The sequence below is a fragment of the Thamnophis elegans genome, chromosome 4, assembly GCF_009769535.1.
Source record: "Thamnophis elegans isolate rThaEle1 chromosome 4, rThaEle1.pri, whole genome shotgun sequence".
Classification (NCBI taxonomy): domain Eukaryota; kingdom Metazoa; phylum Chordata; class Lepidosauria; order Squamata; family Colubridae; genus Thamnophis; species Thamnophis elegans.
The window spans coordinates 22,623,228-22,636,009 of NC_045544.1; the positions used below are offsets into that span (position 1 = coordinate 22,623,228).

Consider the following 12,782-nt stretch of genomic DNA (forward strand, 5'->3'; position numbering starts at 1 on the left):
GCCATGATGGTTGGCATCCTTTCCAATTGCTCCATGTTTAGCTGTTACTTAAATTCCCCCCTCCCCCTCCTGGTGACATATGAGAATATATTTGCATGTGGTCTGTGGGAATCAACACAGATCATGAATATAAACTTATTTCTGTATGTGCTTCGGGTTTACCTGTATCTAAGTATAGGCTGTTGAAATCAATTATGTAAGTAATATTTTAAATGAACCAATTTAACCAATCTACAAAATGCTCATATCTATACATTAAGAACACAACAGCTATTCTCAGTTTAATAGTAAATTATCAGTTTCCCTAATGAGGAATATACCTAATGAGGAATTATGACATCTAGAGAAAGCTATAAAATGCTGCAGTTGCTATATAGACAGACAATGACAAATAACCCTTATTCACAGTTATATTTCCAAAAATATATTTACAGTCTATTACAAAGATTACAAATGGAAGTGTCTATGTAATGGGGTTATGTTAATTCAAATATTTTTGTTTATCTTTTTTACAGATTTCTTTAACAAAGGGTGAAAGAAGAAAAAAATAGCACAATCAAAATTATTATTCTAACAAAATAAATAAATAAAACAACAAATAAAACATTGTACAGTGCTGTAAAAGGAAAAAGAAAATGGGAGGAAGGGCAAATTATCTATTTGAATTCTTTGTAACTATCTTTGGTCCTAAACGTGGGAAAACACATTATATAGCACTGAAAAACATGTTCCTTTTTGTGATGCTCTGTTAAGTAAAATAGAAAAATATAGTGCATTTTCAATGTATTCAGAGCTCACTGCACATAAATGTGTGTACAAAACAAGACAGTATAAATAAAATGTACAAGTTTTACAAAGGAACATTTACAGGGTTATTTTTTTTCCCATTTTTTTTTCTTTTTGTGGATGCCCACATTATCAAACAAGTCTTTAATTTATATGACTGATCCCTGGGATCTTTCTCCATGAAAACCAATAGAAGCATCCCAGTTCTCTTTGGAAGTACAGCTATTCACTGCTGGGTAGCTTACGATTTTCATATATTTGACAGCATTAGTCACCTGTTTCATATATAGTCCTGCGACACACTTTGTTATTGCTTATGGTAATTATATATTTCACTCAACTCAAGTACACATATATTAAATTAAAACTGGTATTTTTTTTAAAAAAACGGTTCTCTCACTCAACAATCGTCTTTCAGTCATAAGTTCTGAATGTGCCCTAGAGCAGCTCATTAAAACACACACGCGCACACACATACACACAATGAAATGTTGAAGTGCCACTTGCCTTATATTCCTACACCTGTAATAGAAAATCCAAAGGCACCATCTGACAGGAACATGTCCCATGCAAGCCCTGTTATCTGTTGTCCATCTGTCATTCATTTCATTAGAGCTTGCACAAGAGAATTGCAATCCAGAGAATGATGGGTAGACTTGGGGCCCATGAGATCCTAGGACTTTCAAAGCATGGTTACATTTTTGAAATCATTTCAATGTGTATGACTTCCTCGTTCTGAACTGGGCTTGTCTCTAAGTGTGTGAACCAGAGAAAGATATGTATACCTGGGTTCAACCCTGGTGTTTTGATTTCATATGGGTTGTTACTTGGAACCCTGACATCTGGCTTGTACATTATTAGTAGCAACACTGGTAAGGATTATGTGAATTGCTGCAGACTGGGTTCCTGTCATTGCTTGCCACTACAGACGAGATTGTCTATGACAAGGAAAGCAATCTAACAATGAGGTCATCTGCCTACCCACGTTTCAAACAGTATGATTGATAGAAGTATGGACAGAAAATAAGCCCTGGCTGATAAAAACAGAGTGTAATCCACCCACCTGAATGCAATTTTTTCTGGATTTATATGCAATGTAGGAAAGCCTACTCTTCTCTGGATTGCATCCTCACATTTTTACTTCTGCAAGAGGGACTACATTCATCTTAATCTCATATTAGCCATATGCTTATTATTTCTCCTAGATCTTCTAATGTACATTGTTGAAAAAATAAAAAGATACCCAATCCCCTGCAAGAACAAACACCCAATGTGCTCTGATTAAAAGGCTAAGCAACACTATAGTACTTGTACTTGTTCTGTTTATACACCTACTGTACCATCAATCATTCCGTGAAAGGGCTTCAACCCATTTAAAGTTGCAGTTGTACAGCTTCCTTTAACCCAGGCAACCTACTAAAACCATCTTTCAAACCATTTCTTAAAAAGTGCCTAGGCATTTTTAGGGAATATTATTGCTAGGTTCACCATTTTATTCATTTCCTGTTTAAAGAAGAGTGTGTGATTTACTTATACAAAATTATTTTAAAAAATATCAGAACTCTTGGCAATGATTTTTTCTTTCCTGATTTCCTGCCAATTAGCAAACCACATCAAGGTGGTATGGAATAAACAGACAAAAATAGATGCCAAAATTAGAAAAAGAAAAAAAAAAATCCTGGCCAACCCTGCTTCACCCACCCAGTAGCTAGCCTGATACACATTTCCCTGTTACACTTCTTGTGGCTATAGAAACTTGTACAATCTTTCAAAACTCCCCAGTGTAATAATGTGTCATATGCTTAGCACTAAGGAGGTCCAAAGATATAAATGCAACACTAAAAGAAGATCCATATGAAAAAGGAACACAACTGATTTCTTAAAACAAGTTTGAAATGAAAATTTTAAGGAAAATATTGGTTGACTTTTAACAATATCATGATTTTTATCTGACAAATATATTCTTTCTTTTTAAAATCCTTTATATACACTTTAAAAAGTCCATTAGATAAAAAGGAGGTTAGAGAGTTCAAGGTGTTCGTAGGTGTTTCAGGTAGTACTTTGTTTATTGTCACTTCTTTTGTTGCCGCCATTAGTAGATCTGTTTTCCCTTTTTTAAGTAACTTTCTGGTGGCACTTAGGAGTTCAAGTCTGTAGGTGCTTCTGGTGGGCCTTCTGTCACCTGCATGAAGGCTCGTGTCTTCCAGCAGCACTTCATGAAGACTGAAGGCTGGCACTGTTCTCTCAAGTCTGTCCCCTCCCTTGGAAGGGAGAAATGTCTCATCACACTTGGATGCCCGTGCCATGCAAATGTAACATTTGTGCTCTCATAGTCTGAATGCTGCTCATGATTTTCTTTTGATGGCCAACCAATGTGATTCCTAAGCTCATTATGTCACTATGGGGAGGGAGGAAAATTCAACATTAGTAATCTTTCAGTAGAGGGGAACAGAAAAGAAACAGCAATACTGATACAACCAAATGATATTCAGTGAGTTATCGGCATGCCTGGCTTTTTTCGCTGAAAAGCCAGGCATACATGCACAGTGCTTTCTAATGACATAGACTATGGAGAATACAAATAAAATCTTAAAAATTGCTATTATCTTCCATTAATTGGCAAGGGTATATGTTCCAAGGAGATAACATGACCCCTGCAGTAAAGGTCATATATCGCTTAGGATATTAATTATAGCTATTGCTTTTCTTTTTCAAAGGAAGAGAGAGAGAGAGAGAGGAAGCACCATGTTAACATTTTACAACTTTTATTTAGATTTAAAACTCTCCCTGACAATCCGTCATACAGAGTAGCACACTGAGATATTTAATGTCCTCAAGTCACATTGCTCTGAAGCGCAACTTTCTTTACTCCTTGTGTGGTTGTCAATATGAACACTGAAAATGCCTCAATATGAAGCACTTGTTTGGATAAAAAAAACCAAGAAACGATAATAAGAATCTGCTTTATGCTTAGAAGGGGCTACTTTTGGTCAATGCTGTCTTTAACCATATTGAAGTATTTAACTAGCAAAAAGCAAGCTCCCCAAATGACAATAGTTTCTAATACCCTGCAAAGTCAAATTCTCTTTTATAAAGGTTAAACAGATATTAGTAAGGGACCAGAATTTTCTGTGGTACTTCCGCCCCTTTTTAATAGAAGGCTGAGTAAGGTGTTAATTAGGTGACTAAATCTTGGGGATCTTCTTAATACATAAATTTTATATAACCTGGCCAAATATTTCTCCTCTGCCAATTAAAAGAGACAAAGATAAGCAGAAATAGGCAATATACAGTTCACTTACTCAATAGTCATCCTGGCTACTGTCTCAAGGTTATTGTAACCCGCAGCAGAAAAATTATCCTTGTATCGTTCCATCTTGATTGCTTGCAACCATTCTCCTACAGAGCAAAATGTTGTGAAATCAGGAGTGTTCTGGTCCAGGAGAGGGCTGATTGGTCTAGGTTGAATGAAAAATATTGTTTCAGATAAAAAGAAACATAATTCAGTATTTGTTACCAAGTAGAAATATAATCAATCTAAAATGTAATAATAAAAAGCAAAAGGCCAAGAAATGCTTGTTAAGCATGCACAAACCTATATTGCTGTGTAACATTCTAGTAGACTATTAATGCTTTAGAAATGGTCTGGTACTCCAGTGCTTACCTGCTGTTTTCTCCTTTCCTCTCCTTTTTCCTTGTTTTTGTGTAAATTGCCCAGCTATCTTTATCCTTCTCCCTTTTCATCCCCATAAAATTGTTAGCAAATTGTAGCTACATCTGGTCATCAACAGTAATAAAGGATTTTATCTGAATTTACCGCTGAGTTACAATCATAGAAGTCATCTAAAAGTTTTAGATGTTTCAATATTTATAACAAAATAAAATCATCTTTGTTTTAAATAATGAAAAATAGAATACTAAATGTAAAGTAAATATAGTTGCTTCTTATCCCTCAACACCCGAAATGGTAAAAGAGAAAGAGAAAGAGAAGGGGAAGAAGAAGAAGAAGAAGAAGAAGAAGAAGAAGAAGAAGAAGAAGAAGAAGAAGAAGAAGAAGAAGAAGCTTATTTTAAATCGTATACTACAGTATGTGTTCTCCTTGAAGACCACGCTTAATTTTGCACATGTCGATCCATATAAGATGAAACTTTTTATTTAAAATAGATGACTATATCTAATCTAATACAGTGATTGGGAAAATGCATGTTTCTGATATCTATTTAGGTAGAAAGTACAACTATAATTGCTTCACTAGTGGTAGAATCCTTTTCTTGCTGAGACTTTGAAAAAGGATGCAGAAGAGTTATTAAGCAATAATCAATTATCATCAATGAAAATAATATGTTCAATATATGTCTCTTTGTGTATATGTGTGTACTTGTGTGTATTATTGAAGAAAAGTCAAGCTTCAATAGTTCGGAAGCAAGAGAAAGTCATGATGGAGTTCGTACTGCAGGGAATTAAATTTTGTGTGTGAGAGAGAGAGCAATGTTCTATTTGGAACATGGTTCCTAAGAAACCATTATAGCCTTCTCTATCTCATCCTGGAGGACTGTGAAAACATAGAGATAGGAGATTTGTACCTTATGGATATGTTTTTTGATTTATGATCCTTGGACAAGATTTTTGTGGATATCAGTAGCTCTAGACTATCATTCTACAACAGGCCTGCTATTTTTTTTTTTACAGGTGAGAGATTCTCTTCAGATCATTATCTGCCTAATTTACAACTACGCTGTCCTAGCATCTGTTAGCTGATTTACAACCAAGCTAATAAAGCCATTGGAAATATGCTAATTGCTTCCTGCTTGTCTGGCATTCAGTCTAATGCAGGACTGATCAGCACAAGCCCCTCTGGCTCAATAGCATTAGTAATAGGCACCAATATAGCTTCACTGAGAGAAAGAAGTGCTTTTTTTTGACAAGACATGAGCTTGGCCTAGTGCTATGAAATGTCTAATAGAGCTTGGGAATGTGAAGACTGGTGCACAGCTGTTAGAGGAGAAAACCAGGGATGTTACAGGAAAGATTCCTGAGTTACGGGTAGTTAGGGAGAATTGTGAGAAAGGGACTGAAAGTAATACTGCTTTAATTATGCTAGGTATATGTTGAACTGGAGAACAGCCTTGGCAGGCTTTCAATATTCTGTTATACTACCTTACTAGCAATGAAGATATTTCCAGAAATCCAAATAGTTCTGGTTTTTCGCGCTTGCCAGTGTCACAGTCTTGATAGTGAATGTGCCTCGGAGGAATTTTATTTATTTATCTGTTTATTTCAAACTAAGACACTGTCTGACTCCAATTGACTCTGGGCTGACCACATAATTCTAACAGCCTTCTTGGAGGAAAGAAGACTCCTGAGGGTGAGAAAACAATATTTGCAAAAGGTTCCTGTCATATGGTCAGTCCTGCGCGTGATTAAGCAGCAGAATTAGAGAAAAGTGGAAGAACAATATATGTAACGGTCTACTGCACTATGTCTTAATCTTTGGTTGTTCATACAATGTATGGAACCAATGATTCAGAAATATTTTTTCTCTGTTTGGAGTTGGAAAGCTTTGAACCCTTAGTATTAAATTTAAGATTGATAAGAGCAATTCAGCAGAGACATGAGGAAACTGTGTGGGTGGTAGTATAATTGAGGAGTACTCGATCCCTGGGCCACAGCCCACTACCAGACCGCGGGCTGTTTGAAACCGGGCCATCAGAGAGATGGGCAAGTGTATGCACATGAAGCTCCCCTTGTGGGAGTGGAGGGCGCTTGTACGTGCATGCAAAGCTCCACTCACTTGAGTGAAGGATATTTGCGTCGATTTGTGTGAGTGGAGCTTCATGTGCAAGCACAAGCGCCCTCCACTCAAACATCCTCTACCTGAGTGCAAGTGATTGATGCTCACGAGTGGAGTTTCATGTGTGAATACAAACATCTTCCACTCACATGCAAAGCTCCATTTGTGCAAGTGGAGGGTACGTGCATGTGTGCCTGCCACTCAGATGCTCCCTTTTCCCATGCGCCAGGCTGAGAAGGTTGGTGACCATTGGTCTAGTTGATTGCTCTCTTGAAGAAGTAAGGAAGCCACAAGATAATTTGTGATGCTTTTATCAACTGTCTGTCCGTCCGTCCGTCCATCCATCCATCCATCCATCCATCCATCCATCCATCCATCCATCCATCCATCCATCCTTCCACCTTACTCTGGATGGTTTACAGAAGAAGTTAGAGACATTCTAATATGAATGTCTAAGCTGTTAGGCTTGCAAAAAGATGGTTACAATAGCTTCTGAATCTGCACCCTAAAGCTTGCATTCAGAGGGTGGATCACAAATTGAAAGGATGGGTTTACAGGGTTTACAGTGTGACACCAAGGCATATAGACACACAGTTCAAATCCATTTGAAGGGGACATTCCTAAAAAATGGAGCATATGAAATGGAGCCTCTTTAGAGTTGTTTAGCTAAAGGATGGGTGTCTTCAATGGGAAAACAAACTGTTGTCACCAACCACTCTTATGAATTTTGTAGAAAAGCCAAGAGAAGATGAAAAAAAATTGGGGGAGGAGGCGGAGAGATAAATAATTATAAAAGAGAAGATGATCAGTTCAAGATGCTCACTGGTCTTCCAGCAGATGGTCTTCAGAGGATGGCTAATAGCCAAAGATCCCCATGATTTCCAAGCCACCAGAATTACCTTGAGATAAGATGGGCAGTCTATACATTTTATAAATAAAATAAAACTGTTCTAAATATTTTCTGAAGCCAACCAACCTGGTGGCCAGCACAAAATTTCATTGCAGCAGATTTCAAAGTTCAATTGTGTGTTGTGTAAAAATAATAATAATAACTTTTGTCTGCCTGATTCTTCCAGGATTCAATTTCATTGGTTACCTAGATCCTAGAATGTTCTGAAAGCAGAAATGACTTTTCCTTTTCCACTTCTCCTTGTCCACATTATGAATTTATTTTGTACAATGACCATAAAGGCTATAGAATAATGATGCGTAATGCACCTCAAATAAACCTCCCCTCTCATTTGTTTGCTTTCTAGACTAAAAAGGCCCAAATGTTACAATCTTTCCTCATAAGGAAGTCACTGCAGCTCCCTTGATCATCTTAGTTGCTGTCTTCTGAGATTTCTCTAGTTCTATATATCATTTCTGATATACATAAACATGAAATTCACATAATATTTTAGCCACAGTTGCTCCACTGATTTATATAATGGCATTATATGACTGGCATCTGTATTTTTTTTTCTTATCCCCTTAACATACTGTTGGACTTTTTTTTTTTTTACAGTGGGAGCATATAGTGTTGACTTCACTGAACTATGTTCAACTATTACATTGTACTGTAGAGTTATACATAAAGGAAATAACAGAATAGCAAAAAATGCATCAATTAAAAATATCATTCAGCAAGCAAAAATGCCACTAAATTGTATAAAGATTGGCAGTGAAAGTCAATAAAAAAAGATAAAGGTAAAGGTTTCCTTGTCAGTTGTGTCTGACTCATCTCTCTTCCTTGGCCAAGAGAGATGTCAAAAGACAATTTCGGTGGTCATGTAGACCAGCTCCCAGAATGCTGTTATATTTTCTCATCAAAGTGGTACTTATTAATCTTGTGTTTGCATGCTTTCAAACTGCTAGGTGGGCAGAACTAGGGCAATTAATGGGAGCTAACATGTACTATTTCAAAAAATAATTTGGGTGCCACAATTGAGAAGGGCTTTCTGCTTCTACCCGGATATCACAAAAATGGTTCTCTATAGCAAAGCAAGATTAATTGGACAGATTAATTTCACATAAGACAATTTATAAGACATTCTGGCACCTTATAAAATCTCAACCTCTTTTTGCACAGAAAATTATATCCAATAGTGCTTTCTATCAGTTTTGAAAAAAAGAATTAAACACTCATCGAATACGTTTAATATAATTATTTTAAATAAAATTCCATAAATTTTGTTAAAATAATCAAAGTATCACTGTTATCACTGTTCCGTCCAATTATAGTGTTTCTGCAGACATACTCTTCTGTCCTTTTAGCATTTCAAATAGCAGTATTCTGATCTTCTAATTCTGCCCAGAAGGCAAATGGCCACAATTTTACATCAAGTATTTATACTGTTTCAACGGCGGTCTATAAAGATATCTTGACCTAATCCAGTATGAAGTTAATTAAGCAAATCAACAATTATTTGGAATGAGAAAGGCAAATTCTAAAAAAAAAAATAGTTCCAAATGGTTATCTTTTTGGAATCTGTACAGATAAAGCTGTCATTTTCTTTTGGCTTATGATAAGGAACATCAATATATTGTACCATCACTATAACCTAGATTTAATACCTAGTTTGCCCTTGTAAAAGCATCTGGAATATGGAATGATTGAACTTATCCCAATAATAATGGTGGTATAATTTTTTTTGAAACAAAATAAATAAATCATGGGCCAACAACAGTTGAAACAAAGAAAAGCTGTCTAGAATTTTATCCTACAATTTACGAATCTAATTCATAACTTACCTACTACAGGTTCCTAAAGGAGTCTTCAAGCTATTTGGGTTCCGAATCATTTTATCTAGAATGCCCACAATCTGTTCAAACTTTGGCCTTTCTGCACGTTCTTTCTGCCAGCAGTCTAGCATCAGCTGGTGAAGGCCTGCTGGGCAGTCCATGGGCGCTGGCAAACGATACCCTTCTTCAATTGCTTTTATAACCTAATAACAAAACCCGCCATGAGTTTAAATTTTTACAGCTCATGAAGAATACACCAAATTAAACAACATTTTATGAAACGTATCTTTCAAATAGAACTTACTGTTCTAATACAAGAATTTCTGTTGTTGTATAATACTCTAAACTTGTTTTTATTGTCCATGCCTATTAAACAGATTATAATGATAATCATGCATATAGTATACTGAGAACATAGCTGCATTACCTAGTCAAATCAGCAGGAGGGAATAGCAATTAAATTCACCATGGGTGCAACTGAGAAACTGATACATGAGATACTCTTTGAAAGCAATATTTATTTGTCCAAGAGGCTCTTTTTGGCAGGGAAACAAAGCATGATTAAACAGTCTGTGTATACATCTAGGTATCTATAATTAGATGAAAATGAAATGGATGGATGAATGAAAATTAGTGTATAATGGAAAAGAAAAGAAAATGCTTTCCCATGATGACCTTCTCAACAGCACTCCAAACTAGATGTGAATCTAATCAACGATTTGACTATAGGAAGTTTGAGTGAACTGTTTAGTATCAAAACATAGTGTGGGCCAACATAATTTCTCAAGGATCAGTTAAGCCACTATTATTTTTTGCAGCATTGATTTGTTGATGTTGAAGAAAGAAAAAGAAAATAACCAAAACAAAACCAGAGAAGAGGGTCAGAAGAAACTTTTGTTAAGTTCATACAGCACTGATAAGCCAAAGTGTGGTTTTATAAAAAAAATACCAACACAATGGGCAAAACAGCATTCCGTTGATAAGACAAAAACATCTTGTTCTATAAATTTTTGCAGACGTCTTTGGGCAAACCCATTAGTGGTTTCCTCTGGAATTGCAACACAAAGGTGGTGTGACAGGTAACAAATATAAGCCAAGCATAATTTTTAAGAAGAGTTTTAGACACTTCCTGAGCCAATAAGATCAATATTTTAAATGGGAAACTTTATGTAAATAAATTATCAGTAGTAATAAAGAGGGCCTTGTGGCACATTGGCTACATGACATAAACAATAACCAACAATCCACCTTTCTCCTTCACACTTGCTTCTTACTTTCATTTTGGAAATAATAACATTATTATATCAGTTGTGAAACATGTAAACTACCTATCTGTCTGTCTGTCTGTCTGTCTGTCTGTGTATGTATATATGTATGTATGTATGTGTATATGTGTGTATATGTATATATATATATATGTGTGTGTATGTATGTATATATATATGTGTGTGTGTGTATATATAACGTGTACACACACACACACACACACACACACACACACACACACACACACACACACACACACACACACATATATATATATATATATATATATATATATATATATATATATATATATATATGAAGTCACAACCCCTGGTATGCCCCAATTATGGGAGGAAGCTAACTGCTTCCATTCTCTGTCAATCAGCTCGTCACAAGAGTCCATCACGACAGAAACCCAATATTTTTACTGTTCCCTTTGTTATATTTGTGTTATATTTGTGTTTTATTTATTTATCAGCACAAATAAAACACACACACACACACACACACACACACACATATACATACATAAAATGAATGAGTGGCTTCTTATTGTAGAAGCGCACTGTATGGGAACAACAAAGTTTATAATAATAGCTGTATGCTATTCTAATTTGGCCACTTATCAGAAATATATGTAAAAATACACATAGGCAGAATTTAGCACAAATTTAACCAATTTCATTGTGTACATGATGTACAATGACAATAAAGGCTATACTATACTGTCAATGAATTTAAGGTCCATTCTCATTTTGTTTATTGCTTGGCTAAATAAAATAATCCTTTATTGAACCTTACTTGCACTTGGACAAAAGTTTTCAACTTTGTTATAACTGTGCAATATGCATCTGATAACAGATAATTTACATAAAAATGTACTTGAGCTTCCTGAATAATCCTTTAGGACTTTCAATAAATAATGAAGGAGGATGTTTTTATAGAAATTACCATATAACAATTTATGAGCCATTGTTTTCATGTTTCCTGTGTTGCAAGCGAAATAATGCTCATCGTATCATGCCTTTTCAAATTTTCCTTCAAACATCACTGAATGCAATACCTCCAAGTAGGCCAATAAAATGTTCTATGGTATGTTGGTATTGTAATCATTCTAAGGTATCTTGCTGACTTAAACATATACATTTGATTTCCCGAGGTGAAAGAGCTGTATTTATGTAACCCAAATCTATATGCCAGACCATATCACAAACACACTATTTAATCACTGACTTGGCTTTTCAATATCCCATTAAAACAAGGAAATCTTAGGAGAGGCTGTAATAACACAGCTCCCCCTCCAACTAGCATTTTTAGATAGATGGAAATTTAGCTGAAAGTTCATGGAGCGCTAAACCATTAGAAAGAAACTTTAACTCGTACATTGAAAATAACTACCTACTGTTGTGACTTCACTCTCACAATCCTTGCTTTGAACTGAAGTTGCGTGTAACATAAGAGGGATCTGAAATAAATCTTTAGGAATGTCAGCTATGGAATTTTTAGTTTCACTTAGTATATGGGCCATATAACAGCTGTGTTCAGGACTTTGCAAGACATATTTTTATTGCAGCAGAAGTAATGTGAGCACATATGGATTTGGTATATATTACAATAACTATCATTTGGCAGGCAGAATTTAAATGTACTCTCCTTTTTTTCATGATGTATGCAAAACAGCCTTATTGCTGAATGTTGGGAATGTCGTTAAGGAATTAGAATAGCTGAAGCCTCTTTATATAGTTGAAATATCATCAGGGAAAGGAATAGGAAATTGCAATAGGAAAAGAGAACAACCTGTGGGAAACGGAAGACAAGGAAGAACATTTTATCTGGAACAAGAATCTCTCACATTCATCCTTTCCATCATTAAACTTTGTTTCTGCTTCACAATCATAATTAGATTAAGCAGACTTTTGAGGACCAAATTATAGATACCTCCTCCACTTATGAGTGTAATTGAGTATAGAATTATAGTTCTAAATCATGATGATCATTCGGTGGGCCATCTCATTTTTATTATCTTTTTTTGGGTGGTTGTAAAGTGAATGGTGCAGTCATTCATTGAGCAGATTGTTTGCTGTGGGGGGTATTTTTTTTAATGGAAACTGGAAGTAAATTCTGGTTTCTGGGGAAAATGTCATTGATCATGGTCATGTGACCCAGAAATGATGCAAATGACTATAAATTAAGGCTGGTTGCCAAGTGCCCAAAA

General features: G+C 35.5%; 1 protein-coding gene across 1 annotated transcript in view; it reads right to left on the minus strand.

Annotated features, from left to right (window-relative positions):
- Positions 1-576: 576 nt before the first annotated feature.
- Positions 577-12,782, minus strand: part of LOC116507237 (ephrin type-A receptor 7) — a 43,060-nt gene continuing 30,854 nt past the window's right edge. The window contains exons 11-13 of the mRNA XM_032215248.1: positions 9,311-9,504; positions 4,089-4,244; positions 577-3,184 (exon numbers count right to left, since the gene is read on the minus strand). Coding sequence (XP_032071139.1) covers positions 3,070-3,184; positions 4,089-4,244; positions 9,311-9,504 — 465 coding nt within the window. The 3' untranslated portion in view covers positions 577-3,069. The remainder of the gene's footprint in view (positions 3,185-4,088; positions 4,245-9,310; positions 9,505-12,782) is intronic.